This window comes from Notamacropus eugenii, chromosome X (assembly GCF_028372415.1).
Source record: "Notamacropus eugenii isolate mMacEug1 chromosome X, mMacEug1.pri_v2, whole genome shotgun sequence".
NCBI classification, from domain to species: Eukaryota; Metazoa; Chordata; class Mammalia; order Diprotodontia; family Macropodidae; genus Notamacropus; species Notamacropus eugenii.
Genome location: NC_092879.1, coordinates 100,232,301 through 100,245,874, shown reverse-complemented (window position 1 = coordinate 100,245,874; position 13,574 = coordinate 100,232,301). Strand labels below are relative to the sequence as shown.

Here is a 13,574-nt window from a genome sequence, read left to right as displayed (position 1 = left end):
AAGTTGAACTGTTTACATTCCTACTCAGAAAGAAAATATTTGTAACTCTTGAGACTTCTCAGTATTAGGGTTGTTGGAGGGATTAGATACATATAGACAGAGGGCACAGGGTGAGTTGAAAATGAAGGGATGATATCCAAAAAAAAAAAAATTAAGGGGTGAGAGAGGAATATATTAGGAGGAGACAGGGAGAAATAGAACAGAGTAAATTATCTCTCACATAAAAGAGGTAAGAAAAAGCTTGTTCAGTGAAGGGGAAGAGGGAGGAGGTGAGAGGGAAGGAGTGAACCTTACTCTCATTGGATTTGGTTTAAGGAGGGAATAACATGCACATTCAATTTGGTATGAAAATCTATCTTACACTACAGGAAAGTAGGGGGGAAAGAGATAAGTGGGGGATGATAGAAGGGAGGGCAAATGAGAGGAGATGGTATTTAAAAGTAAACACTTTTGAGGGACAGGGTCAAAAGAGAGAATAGAGTAACTGGGGGGGCAGGATAGGATGCAGAGAAATATAGTTAGTCTTTCACAATATGACTTATGGGAGTGGTTTGCATAACTACACATGTAACCTATATCAAATTGTTTGACTTCTCAGTGGGGATGGGTGGGGAGGAAAGGAGAGAAGTTGGAACTCAAAGTTTTAAAAACCAGTGTTAAAAATTGTTTTTACATTTAACTGGGAAATAAGACATACAGACAATGGGGTATAGAAATCTATCCTGCCCTACCAGGAAATAAAGGGAAAGGGGTAAGAAAAGGGGGAAGAGGTGTGATAGAAGGGAGGGCAGATTGGGGGAAGGGATGATCAGAATGCACAATGTCTTGAAGTGGGTGGAAGGGAGAGAAGGGGAGGAAATTTGGAACTCAAAATCTTGTGGAAGTGAATGTTAAAAAACTAAAAATAAATTAATTTTTAAAAAATTATATTTCAATGGATCCACTGTCTCATTGTTGTGTGGACTGCCTCCTCCATAAGTTCAGATCATACCCCATCCATGCTTCGTCCATGATTTTAAAATATGATAAATTTGGATGCAAAAACATTATATAGTTCTTTTGCAACATGGCTAATATAGGAATGTTTTGCATGACTGCACATGTATAACTTATATCAAATTAATTGCCTTCTCAAAGCAGTTGAGAAGGGAGGGAGAGAATTTGAAACCCAAAATTTTAAATAACAAATGTTAAAATTTTTTGTTTACATGTAATCAAGAAAAAAATAGAATAAAAATAAAATGTGAGAATCCCCGTTATGTAACAGCTCCTATGTCTTTCCATTCTTCAAGCACTTTCTGGTTTACAAAGCTGTTTTCTCACAACCTCACAACCTGGGGTGCAGGCAGTGGGGCATTATTAATGCCCATTCTATAGCTGAGAAAATTCTGAGACCCAGAGAAATCAGGTGTCTTATCCAGAGACACATGAAATGTCAGAGTTGGGAACATACCTCAGACTTCCTGACCCTGAGTCCAGCACCACAGCAAAGGGAGATGGGACAGCCAAGTAGCACGAGTGAGGGATAATGCTTGCTTGCTAGATGCATAGACCCAGGAAGACCTTGAGGAAGGCCTCCAGCAGCACAGGGGGCCAGATCCTCTGTGGAGTATCTATGGGAGGCAGCTCAGTGGAGTTGAGAAAACACTAGACTTGGGTTCAGGAACCCTGAGTTCAATTTTCCACTCTGCTGCAAGCTATATGGCTCTAAACAAGTCACTTAACCTCTCTGTGCCTCAGTTTTCTTCTCTGTAAAATGAGGATGATTATCTTTTCTGGGCATCTTAACTGCACTAAGCTTCATGGTATTCTCTTTTCTCATGGAATCTTCTATTCAGCTACAACTTCCTTAAGGTCTTCTAGTTTCCTTTCTCACAAGAATTTCCATATTGAGCTGGCTCAGTTTTTCTAATAACAAGTCAATTTGGTGGTCCCTGAACAAACCTCTTTATATTTCAAAAACCAGTAAGTGAATTCATGTTTACAGATGGTCTAGAAAGAGTCTGCTCCTCCACATTCTCACTCTCCTTTTGCTTGTCACAACTGTCACTTCAGAAGCGAAAGGTGCCACAGAACTGAGAGCAATTGTCACTTTGATTTGTTTCCTGGGTAGCTAAGGATCCTGAAATCCATCCGAATCCAACTGGAACAGAAGCACAGGACCTGGCGGACAATGCGTCTCTATTTGCTGCTTCCCCCAGCTCATTAGAACCTATGCCCCTTCCTAGATAAGTCCTGCTTGTTCCCTGAAGATTTGCTTTGTTTTAGTTACTATGGTTACCCCCAGACTGTCAGATTTCTGTCTGCTCAACAACATGCTTAATTGATTTGCTCCTAAGGTAGAACTCCATAGCCCATTTAATTATGTTTATGGAACACTAACAATGTGCTAGGCACTAGAGGCAAGAAAATTTAGTCAAGGCCCTTGCCAAGCAGGCTCACTTCCAAACCAGACTGGAAGGTTGGGAATACTCTCTGTGCTCCTAGAGCTGAGCTGAGTGTGCCTGAGCAGCTCGTAGTGGGATAGAGAGCCAGGTCTGCAGGGAAAACTGGAAGGAAAGTACCTCAAATCGCCTCTTCCATACACAGTGTGGCTGGCCGAAAATTATTGTATAACTCAAATGAAATACCCTAGCCAAAGGCACAACAGCACTTGCCAACTGTCCAAGTGTGACGTGGTATTCTTAGAATGATTATGCATCGACTGGGTAAGAAAACATGGCAGGTGGGGGGGAGGAGTGGGGGGCAAACTTCCTTAACATTCTGCTCCCACTCCCAAGAGAGCAGCAGAGCTCTCTGCTGAGCATGTCGTGAGCAGTCAAGAGCCAGCTAAAAGTGCGATGGAAAATGACAACTATTATATCTTTCCTGGGTCCACTGAATAATCACCTGTATCACCACTGTTATCTCATTCTTATTCTATTGACCTTTATGGCCACAGCACATTAAATGTAAACACCTCAGGATCATTTCTATTAGAAATCCATATAATAAGACGAAAGGAATTCTTTTTACAGTAACAATAATCTCACCCAAGTCCGTCACTGCCCCTCCCCTTCCCAGACCCTCGGTAAGAGACAATGGCAGCCAGGGAGAAGGCTGGAGGTACTCTGAGGTTTACACCAAGTGCTTTATAGACATGATCTGACTGGATCCTCCCAACAACCCTGGGAGGTAAATGCTATTATCAGCCCCATTCCACAGTTGTTGAGGAATTAAGTGACTTGCCGAGTATCAGACGTCTAGTAGATACCTGAGGCAGGATGTGAACCTGTCTTCCTGATTTTGAGTCCAGTGCGCTAGGATGCCACGCATCCTCAAAACTATGTAACTGCTGGTGGTGGTGTCGATGTGATTAAATGGTGATAATTCCTATTTCAATGCCACTCCAAGGTTTCCTCCTCCCTGTAGTAAGCACTGAGGGTAGAATTTGAACTCAAATCTCCAGACTTCTAATCCAACATTCTATCTACATACCACGCTGCCTCTCATGACTGGTTCATGTTTCTAGTCAAGACGGCAAAGTGACAGGTGCTAATATGCCTCCAAATAACCCCCAATAGGAAACACCTGGGATGAAAAAGGACTTAGAAGCCCCACAAGACAACAGCAGTAAAAACAGGTAAGGGAAGAAAAGGCCAATCCAATGTCTTTAAAGAGTATGGAACAAGTGAAACAGCCCTAAGGCCAGAAGTCAGGCAGATGGGGACAGAAAGAAACATAAGCTGCCCCCCAAGGGCTAATCAATGTACAGTGTCCACGCAATGTCAAGAGTGGAGCCTAAACAGAGGGTTACAAGAAGGCACATATACAAGGTAGGCAGTCAGAGTTGGGTTGGACACGAATCAAAGCACCATCAAAATACTAGAAATGGCTAGAAAAAGTCAAGAAGAGCTTGGCGAAAGTAAACCACCAAAGGAAGGACTTAAGATAGAATTTACAAGATCAAGAGGAAGTAGCAAAGAAAAGACCAACTGAATAAATGTGAAAGAATCAACCAAAAACAGACTTCTATAGAAGAAAACAGAATTTAAAATAATGAAGATCAACTAGAAATACAGGCTTAGAAAATTGCTGAATTAGCCAAAGAACTGGGAAGGCTGCTGAATCAAATGACAGACACAGAGGGCAAGTTAAGATGCAGAATTTTCAGGATTACCAATATCCAAGGAAATTTTATTTGAAAAGGTCTCCATTACTGTTGTGCCATAAGAAATGATGAACAAGAAGACTTCAGAGAGGCCTGGAAGGACTTATATGACCTGATGCTGAGTGAAAGGAGCAGAACCAGGAGAACTTTGTGCACAGCAACGACCACAGTGTGCGAGAGTTTTTTCTGGTAGACTTGGAATTTTGTAATAACTTCTTAAAAAAAAAAATCCCAGTGGTGGTTCTCTAAGGCAAAATGCCTTCCACACTCAGAGAAAGAAATATGGAAGTCATTCGCAGAATGTAGCAGATCATGTTTGTGTGTGTATGTTTTTGTGTATCATGTTTTGATTTGTTATATGATTTCTTCCATTTATTTTAGTCCGACTACATAGCATGACTATAGTGAAAATGTACTCAATAGGAAAGTACATGTAGAACCTATACAGAATTGTATGCAGTCGTGGGGAGGGAGGGGGGTAGTGGGGGGTAGGTGTGGGGGCGATAAAATCTCAATTATATGGCAGTGATTGTTAAACATTAAAAAATAATAATAATAAAATAAAAAAAAGAAAAAGAAAATAAAAAGGTCTCCATATTCCACTACAGGAAATGGTCAACGTTTCTACACAATAGTGTTAGTAAACAGAAGCGATAATGCACAAATAGGAAGAATTGAAAGGACTCTTAATAGGGAAGAGCCCAGATTCGTGAGGTCTAGACACAGGTAAACTCTCGCACCATTACAAAAAGGAAAAGAAAATATTCCCACCTGCCCTCCCCCCAAAAAAGAAGTTATTACTTATCAAGAAACATCAAGCAGGATCACAAGTGAACTTCTGGAATACAGCATGTAAAAACTTCAGAAACAGAGGCCATGAACCCAAAATTGTGTATCCAGAAAAACTCTGCATACTGTCCAAAGTCGAGAAATAAACCCCTGAGAAGAATTTAGACTTTGAAAGGAGTTTTAGAGAGAAATATGTACTTCACAGAAGTCTCTGAACAACAGTGAAACCCCCAAGCCAAAGAGCTAAGCGTTGAAGACAATTGATACTTTCCAAATCGAGATAAACTCGTAGCTATCGGAACATGAGAGCCCTCAGAGCACTGCATTAACTGAATCATTAAATATTTCAGAAGGGCGCTTCAGGGAAACAGGAAGAAAGGAACCAGAACAAGAAGGGGGAAAAGTGCAAGCAGTGCATCACCAAAGCCATCACCTTGTATGCATTAAGGGCAAGTTCACATGAAAGACATCTACATATTTACTAATATCAAGACAGTGGAATTTTGTTCAGTGTAGCATTTTTAGTTTGGGTAAATAAGAAAAAAACGATAACAGTAAGAAAGCATATATTATTTTCTGATAGAATGATTCAATGTGATTCAACACTTGCAATTTAATCATTGCTTATTAAAGACCTACTAAGCACACACTAAGCCAGAGACTTTTTCAGGCCCTAGGGATGTAAAGGGTTTACACTGTACAGGGAAGGAACATGGGCACAGCTAAGGAAAACAGACTAATATATACATACTATATCCAAATATATTAATACACGGCAATTGGGGAAGGGGCAGCAGGAAAATGACCTCTGGAAGGAAGTGGACCTCATTTAGCTCAGTCCTGAAGGGAACTAGGTTCCTCGAGGGGAAGGGAGGAATGAGAAGATTGTAGGTAGGAGATCAGATGGTTATGAGGAACATCAAGTGTGCCAGCTTGACTGAAATGAACAGTAATGTGCAATCTGCCTGGCAAGATGGGCTGGGGTCAGATCACAAAGGGGACTGTAGTTTCTCTTCGACAGAACAGGGAGCCGCTGAATCTTCTGCAGTGAGAGAGTAACACAGGCAAACCTAACACTTTTAATGCTGCTTATTATTTATTATTCCAGTAAAAATAATAAAAGGCTACAAAGCAGCTTTAAAGATAAAAGAAAACAATGTCTTGTTTAAAGGGAAAAAAACCATTTCATCCAGAAAATTTGAAATAGATTCAAAATGAAAGAGCAGTCTACAGGTCGCTGAGCCGCTACCGCCAAGGCGGCAACACTGGCGCGGTGCTGGAGAGAGCATCAAGCTACAGTCGGTAGATAGAGGACAAGAAGCAGAACGAAGAAACCAAGCCTGGGCATCAGTCTTCCCTACACATGAAATTTAGACACAAGTTCTTCTTCCGCTGGGCCATGAAGACAATACAGGTTAAACACGTAAATGCAGAGCTTCTGCATGCTACGTTTACAGATCTTATCGCAGTAAAGTTTGTAGTAGACAATGACCCATCTTCCACCCTTTGGGCGATCTGTGATCTCATCAATAATTCAGAATATAATACACTCCTGCTCACCTGGCCATGCTCTCCTATAAATCTAAAGAGTAGAGGGAGAAAGGGCAGAAACTCCTTCTAGACAGCTTGAAATTTCATGGAGAGCGACACAGTACGTGTGCCACACAGGCCCAAGGTCCCCTTGGCATCTGGCTTTCTTTCGTGGTTTGCCATGGCCAAAACTCACATGACCTAATGGCTGGGTGCTAAGTCCTCGGAAGCTTAGCTAGCGTTGTCTGCACTCAGAAAGCAACTAATAATGACACAGTGAGTCAAAGATAGAGACCCAAGTAGAAACTACGAATGAGTAAACAAGCCTGGGAGGAAGAGGGAGTTGGAGACATCACAACAGATGGTGTCAAAGATAACAACAATAAACGTACTGTATACTATAACGCATAGCATGTGGCCAAAGATGTACGCGGAAATAAGTTTCCAGCACTATATGTTCGTACTGCTAAGAACTCAGGAGAAAAAATAAACAGACTGAATTTATACTTCAAAAACTTCAAACCACAAAGCAATATGCTAAAAGAAAACATAAAAAAAATCAAGTTCAGGGCAGAGACCAATACAAAGAAACCAAAGAAAAATTAAATGAATCAATCTATGAGCTTTTTTGGAAAACTATCAAAACTGATAAACAGCTAGCCAATCTAATACAAAAAGAGAAAGCTCAAATCAAAAGAAGACATTTTTTCAAAAGGGAAAGCAACAGAGGCAAAATAGATCTAGAAAATACAGCTCTACAAGAATTCACTGGAAAATTTAAAAGAAATAAATGATTGCGTATATGGACGTATCAGATACCAAAGTGAATAAGCAAAACCGAACTAGCCTAACCAGGCCAATCACCGCAGGAGAGATCAGACAGGCCTTTATCAACCAGGCCCATAAAAATGCCCTGGGCCCAGATGCATTCGGGAGCGAAATCCAGCAAACTTGACAAGAACAATTAATTCCCATATTGTTTCCAAACTGTTTTGGAGAGAGTCCTGGAGGTGGAGTAAGATGAAGACAATAGGAATAGCTACGTGCCAGGGCTGTTGGAAGGATCGTCTGAGTTTGACATATGTAAAGCGTTTTGCAAACTTAAAAGTGCTGCTGTATAAATGCTAGCCACTGTCATTATTAAAGTAAGAAAAAGTAAGTAGGTGTGGTTTTCATTCTCTAGCCAAGTTAAGAGAAAGCTGAGAAAGAAAACTAGAAACTAATATTAGGAATGATGTCAAGGCAAAAATATTGAATACGATTTCTGCAAATAGAATAGTCATACATCACAATAACTATCCATTATGACAAAGCAGAAATTCAAACTAAAATAAAAAGGATGGTTTAATACCAGAAAAATGATCACCATAATAAATTATATCAACAAGTGAAAAAATAAACCCATCATAGCCATATCATCAGATTCAGAGAAGCCTTTGCCAATAAATACTAAAGCATTCATTTAAATGAACCATCTTGGACCCTTCAACAACTTGAGTGCAACGCTGTGGACGCACCCATGTGAAGCTACACGTAGTCATGCATGACTCCAAGACCAGCCTGCTGCCCAGCACTGGACCCACACCACACTCAAGTACTCGACGGAAGCCACTCAGGTTAAGCCTTATCCACAATGATAGCTCTGAAATACTATATAAAATTACCACTCTATATAACTTTAATTTTACCCAAGGGGTTACTAAAAATTTAAGCTTCCAAAAAACCAACATTTTAAAGCTGATGATCAAGATCACAGATTCTGATTTCCTAGTCAGTGTGTCACTTACATGGATTTAGTTCTACAAGGTCACAACTCTAGTTCCTCCACTTGCTCCTCATCTAACCATTTCAAGTACCCTCCCTATCTTTTTTATTGTGCACTCGATGGGCCCCAGTGTGTCTATGTCTCTTTTCAAATTTGGCACCCAGAACTGAACATAATGCTCCAGATGTGGTCTGACTAGTGCAGAGAAAGGGAGGAGAGTGCAGCCAGTGCAGGGATGATTGTCCAGGAAAGAACTGAAGGGCTGAGGGACTGGAGGTCACAATGAGGACAAATGACAGGTTTAGGGGTTTCCAGGGCAGAGGGAGAAGTAGAATGACAATAGCTTGTGATCAGAGAAGGGAATTTCAGAGTTCACGAACATGGAAGTGGTGCAGTTGTGGGTATGACCATCCCACTAAGGTGGGATAGAGTGATTGGGGGCATGGGAAGTTGAGAAACTGGAAGGATATGGTGTCTGAGTCTCAATACATATACTGAAGTCCCCTCGTATGAGGAGAGGAGTTGGGGAGGAGAGGAAGACTGTCAGTGAGGCAAGGAACTCCTTGAGGAAAGAAGGGGATTGACCTGGGGATCAGAAAACTGACAGCTGTAATTTGGAGTGAGTGGTAGGATATAGATTGAGTGTGCATCAAAGGAGGAGAGGTTACTGAGTGATGGTGGTATCAGAGAGCCTGGAACTGGCAGTGGGGACTACGGAATATTCCAACTCCCCCATCATAGCCACTGAATTGAGGGCAATGAGTAAAAGTGCAACCAAGCCTGGAAAGGGAGGCAGGGAGGCCACGTCATCAGGAAGGAGCCAGGTCTCGCAGAGAGTGAAAAGATAGGAGGAGGAAAAGTCCACAAAACATTAAAATGAAAGAAAAAACAGGAGAATAGTGACTTATCCCAGAACCATTTCCATTTGAACTCTATTAAAAAAAGAGAAGTATAAATTTTATAATAATTATACTATTAGTGAAGGTTAAAAGCACATTAGGTTTTTTGGCAACAACATTTCAGTGTTGATTCATATTGGCTTTCATCTAAAGCAGGGATTCTTAACCTTTTTTTTATGTCACTGAACCCCTGGGGCAGTCTGGTAAAGCCTATGGACCTCTTCTCATAATGTTTTCAAATGAATCATATAAAATACATAGAATTACAAAGGAAACCAATTAAACTGAGTAGTTATCAAAATATTTTTTTTTAAAAGTCCATGGACTCCAGCTTAAGAATCCCTGATCTAAAACTTTTAATCATTTTTTATGTAGGCTGCTATTAAGCCACATCCCATACTTGGGCAGTTGGGTTTGGAGTTTTAACACAAAGATAGGATGTCCCATTTATCCCTGCAATATTTCATCTCGTTCAAGAGTCAGCCCATGACTCTAGGCTATCAAATTCTTTTTCAATCCTGATTTTCTCTTCCAAATCCTCCTGTAATCCTTGAGCCATCCACAAATTCCTATTGCTCCAACATGTTCACTAATGACTAGTCCAAATGGCACAGAACTAGAACAAAAGCCCTGTAGTTCACCATGACAGACATCCCTACTATAATAACTAACATCTATAAAGTGCCAGACACCATGCTAAGTGCTTTACAATTATTATCTCACTTGAACCTCAAAACAATCCTAAGTGGTAGGTGCTATTATCTCCATTTTACAATTGAGAAACTGAGGCAGACTTCTTCAGTGACTTGCCTGAGGTCACACACCTAGGAACTGCATGAGGACCGATTTGAACTCAGGTTTTCCTGACTGGAGGGCCAGTGTTCCATCCATCATGCCACCTCATTGCCTAGGGGTTGACTTTGATCAATCATTATGGCAACAACTAAACATTCTTTAGATATAATCTTTCAAGGAATTCATTGCTTTCATTACTCAAATATTCTTATTAATTGAAAACTCCCACAAATATTTTACATGGGTTATCCATTTTCAAATAATCATAATATAATAAATTATACTGAACATTCAAACCGTGTAGAACACGATTTAAACTTTCACAGACAATTAAAGTATTTTAGTTATCCAGCAGTAACTCAGGGTCTTTTTATTTGGAAGAGGAAGTGCAGAACTCTTAGTGTGGAAATTCCCTCCACTGATGCTGACCAGAGCAACTCACCTGAACCTTAGTCTTACATGGAAGTTGCCTGGGAGCCAGTCAATATATTAGAGGGAAGACTTAAGGTTGGGTCTGCCTGATTCCAAGACAGGCTCGTTACAGTTGCCTCTCAGGAGTCTAATGATGACTCATACTTAGCAAGCTCGCTTTATACCATGGGTGAATCAGTAAACTCCCCTGGTCAAGAGCCTGACAAGTGGCCAGTGGGTCCCTAGGGAGTCCACCAGGCCCCTCAGGCCTCTTGTCAAACCCACCAGGCCTGGTCCCACCCTCTCCTTAGTCCTGCCTGTTGATGTCATTTGTTGAAGGTGGCTGCCTTTACAGATCACAAGGACACCAAGGCCCCCTCAGCGGAGATTCCCTGGACTTCACGCTGTACCTTTCAACTCCTCAAAATGAAGCTCCCCCTCCATGTGGACACACTTCTGGATCACCAGCACCTAGAAAATTAAAGGCACACTTTGGCTGGGCTTCCCTTAGAGGGGCGCCCTGCCTGGCCCTCCCTGCCTGACTTGGCCTTGGGTCACTCCAGGGTCCCCTCCTCCTCTCGGGCCCTCGGCCCCCCCCACCCGGCCTCCCAGGGCCCCCTCCTCCTCTCAGGCACTTAGATCTGGACACCTGGCCTCGTGGATCCCCTGTCACGTCTCGGGACCCCTCATCCTCTCGGGCCCTCGGCCTCCCCACCCGGCCTCCCAGGGCCCCCTCCTCCTCTCGGGCCCTCGGCCCCCCCCCCACCCAGCCTCCCGGGGCCCCCTCCTCCTCTCAGGCACTTAGCCCCCCACACCTGGCCTCGTGGATCCCCTGCCACATCTCAAAGCTCCTCCTCCTCTCGGGCCCTCGGCCCCCCCCCCCCTCCCCCCGGCTTCCCGGGGCTCCCTCCTCCTCTCAGGCACTTAGATCCGGACACCTGGCCTCGTGGATCCCCTGTCACGTCTCGGGACCCCTCCTCCTCTCGGGCCCTCAGCCCCCCCACCCGGCTTCCCAGGGCCCCCTCCTCCTCTCGGGCCTTCAGCTCCCCCACCTGACCTCCCGGAGCCCCCTCCTCCTCTCAGGCACTTAGCCCCCCCACACCTGGCCTCGTGGATCCCCTGCCACATCTCAAAGCTCCTCCTCCTCTCGGACCCTCAGCCCCCCCACCCGGCCTCCCAGGGCCCCCTCCTCCTCTCGGGCCCTCAGCCCCCCCACCCGGCCTCCCGGGGCCCCCTCCTCCTCTCGGGCCCTCAGCCCCCCCACCTGACCTCCCGGAGCCCCCTCCTCCTCTCAGGCACTTAGCCCCCCACACCTGGCCTCGTGGATCCCCTGCCACATCTCAAAGCTCCTCCTCCTCTCGGACCCTCAGCCCCCCCACCCGGCCTCCCAGGGCCCCCTCCTCCTCTCGGGCCCTCAGCTCCCCCACCTGGCCTCCCGGAGCCCCCTCCTCCTCTCAGGCACTTAGCCCCCCACACCTGGCCTCGTGGATCCCCTGTCACGTCTCGGGACCCCTCCTCCTCTCGGGCCCTCAGCCCCCCCACCTGGCCTCCCGGGGCCCCCTCCTCCTCTCGGGCCCTCAGCCCCCCCACCTGACCTCCCGGAGCCCCCTCCTCCTCTCAGGCACTTAGGTCCGGACACCTGGCCTCGTGGATCCCCTGTCACGTCTCGGGACCCCTCCTCCTCTCGGGCCCTCAGCCCCCCCACCCGGCCTCCCAGGGCCCCCTCCTCCTCTCGGGCCTTCAGCTCCCCCACCTGGCCTCCCGGAGCCCCCTCCTCCTCTCAGGCACTTAGCCCCCCACACCTGGCCTCGTGGATCCCCTGTCACGTCTCGGGACCCCTCCTCCTCTCGGGCCCTCAGCCCCCCCACCTGGCCTCCCGGGGCCCCCTCCTCCTCTCGGGCCCTCAGCCCCCCCACCTGACCTCCCGGAGCCCCCTCCTCCTCTCAGGCACTTAGATCCGGACACCTGGCCTCGTGGATCCCCTGTCACGTCTCGGGACCCCTCCTCCTCTCGGGCCCTCAGCCCCCCCACCTGGCCTCCCGGGGCCCCCTCCTCCTCTCGGGCCCTCAGCCCCCCCACCTGACCTCCCGGAGCCCCCTCCTCCTCTCAGGCACTTAGATCCGGACACCTGGCCTCGTGGATCCCCTGTCACGTCTCGGGACCCCTCCTCCTCTCGGGCCCTCAGCCCCCCCACCCGGCCTCCCAGGGCCCCCTCCTCCTCTCAGGCCCTCGGCCCCCCAACCTGGCCTCGTGGATCCCCTGCCGCATCTCAAAGCTCCTCCTCCTCTCGGGCACTTAGCCCCCCCACCCAGCCTCCCAGGGCCCCCTCCTCCTCTCGGGCCCTCAGCCCCCCCACCCGGCCTCCCAGGGCCCCCTCCTCCTCTCGGGCCCTCAGCCCCCCCACCCGGCCTCCCGGGGCCCCCTCCTCCTCTCAGGCCCTCAGCCCCCCCACCTGACCTCCCGGAGCCCCCTCCTCCTCTCAGGCACTTAGCCCCCCACACCTGGCCTCGTGGATCCCCTGCTGGGTCTTGGGGCCCCTCCTCCTCTCGGGCCCTCAGCCCCCCCACCTGGCCTCCCAGGGCCCCCTCCTCCTCTCGGGCCCTCAGCCCCCCCACCCGGCCTCCCGGGGCCCCCCTCCTCCTCTCAGGCCCTCAGCCCCCCCACCTGACCTCCCGGAGCCCCCTCCTCCTCTCAGGCACTTAGCCCCCCACACCTGGCCTCGTGGATCCCCTGCTGGGTCTTGGGGCCCCTCCTCCTCTCAGGCCCTCAGCCCCCCCACCCGGCCTCCCGGGCCCCCTCCTCCCCTTGGACCTCGCCGCCCCTTGGGACCCACGAACCTAGTGACAGAAGAGGACGTACGCGCCCCAGCAAGCGGAGGCCTCGAAGGGACAAGGCCCTCCAAGTCAGCGGCCCAGGAAAGCGAGCGAGCTGAAGGAGGGTCCCGCCCAGCGCCCTGGGCTGCCGTCTCCTCAGTCACTGCCAAAGTTACTTTAGCTCGTTCTATTGGTGCCAGGTAACCTTTTGTTGGCGGATGCAGAAGAACGCGCAGTGATTGGGCGTTAAGGAGAGCATGCTGCTTCCTCATTGGTCAAGATGCCTCTACCCCCGCCTCTTTTCCCCAACAGGCAATTGGTGGAGAATCCTCCAATCAGGTCTCGTCTTTCTCCCTCTCTGAGGGCTCCGGTCTGGCTAAGCAGCCTGGAGGTCAAGTGGAAGGGCTAGGAGAATGGAGTGG

The 13,574-nt window shown here is 47.2% G+C and overlaps 1 protein-coding gene across 1 annotated transcript in view; it reads right to left on the bottom strand.

Annotated features, from left to right (window-relative positions):
* The window catches only part of TEX11 (testis expressed 11), a 183,437-nt gene extending 170,101 nt beyond the window's left edge, over positions 1–13,336 (bottom strand). Inside the window, exons 1-2 of the mRNA XM_072627254.1 lie at positions 13,177–13,336; positions 10,750–10,810 (exon numbers count right to left, since the gene is read on the bottom strand). Coding sequence (XP_072483355.1) covers positions 10,750–10,783 — 34 coding nt within the window. The 5' untranslated portion in view covers positions 10,784–10,810; positions 13,177–13,336. The remainder of the gene's footprint in view (positions 1–10,749; positions 10,811–13,176) is intronic.
* Between the last annotated feature and the right edge of the window lie 238 nt (positions 13,337–13,574).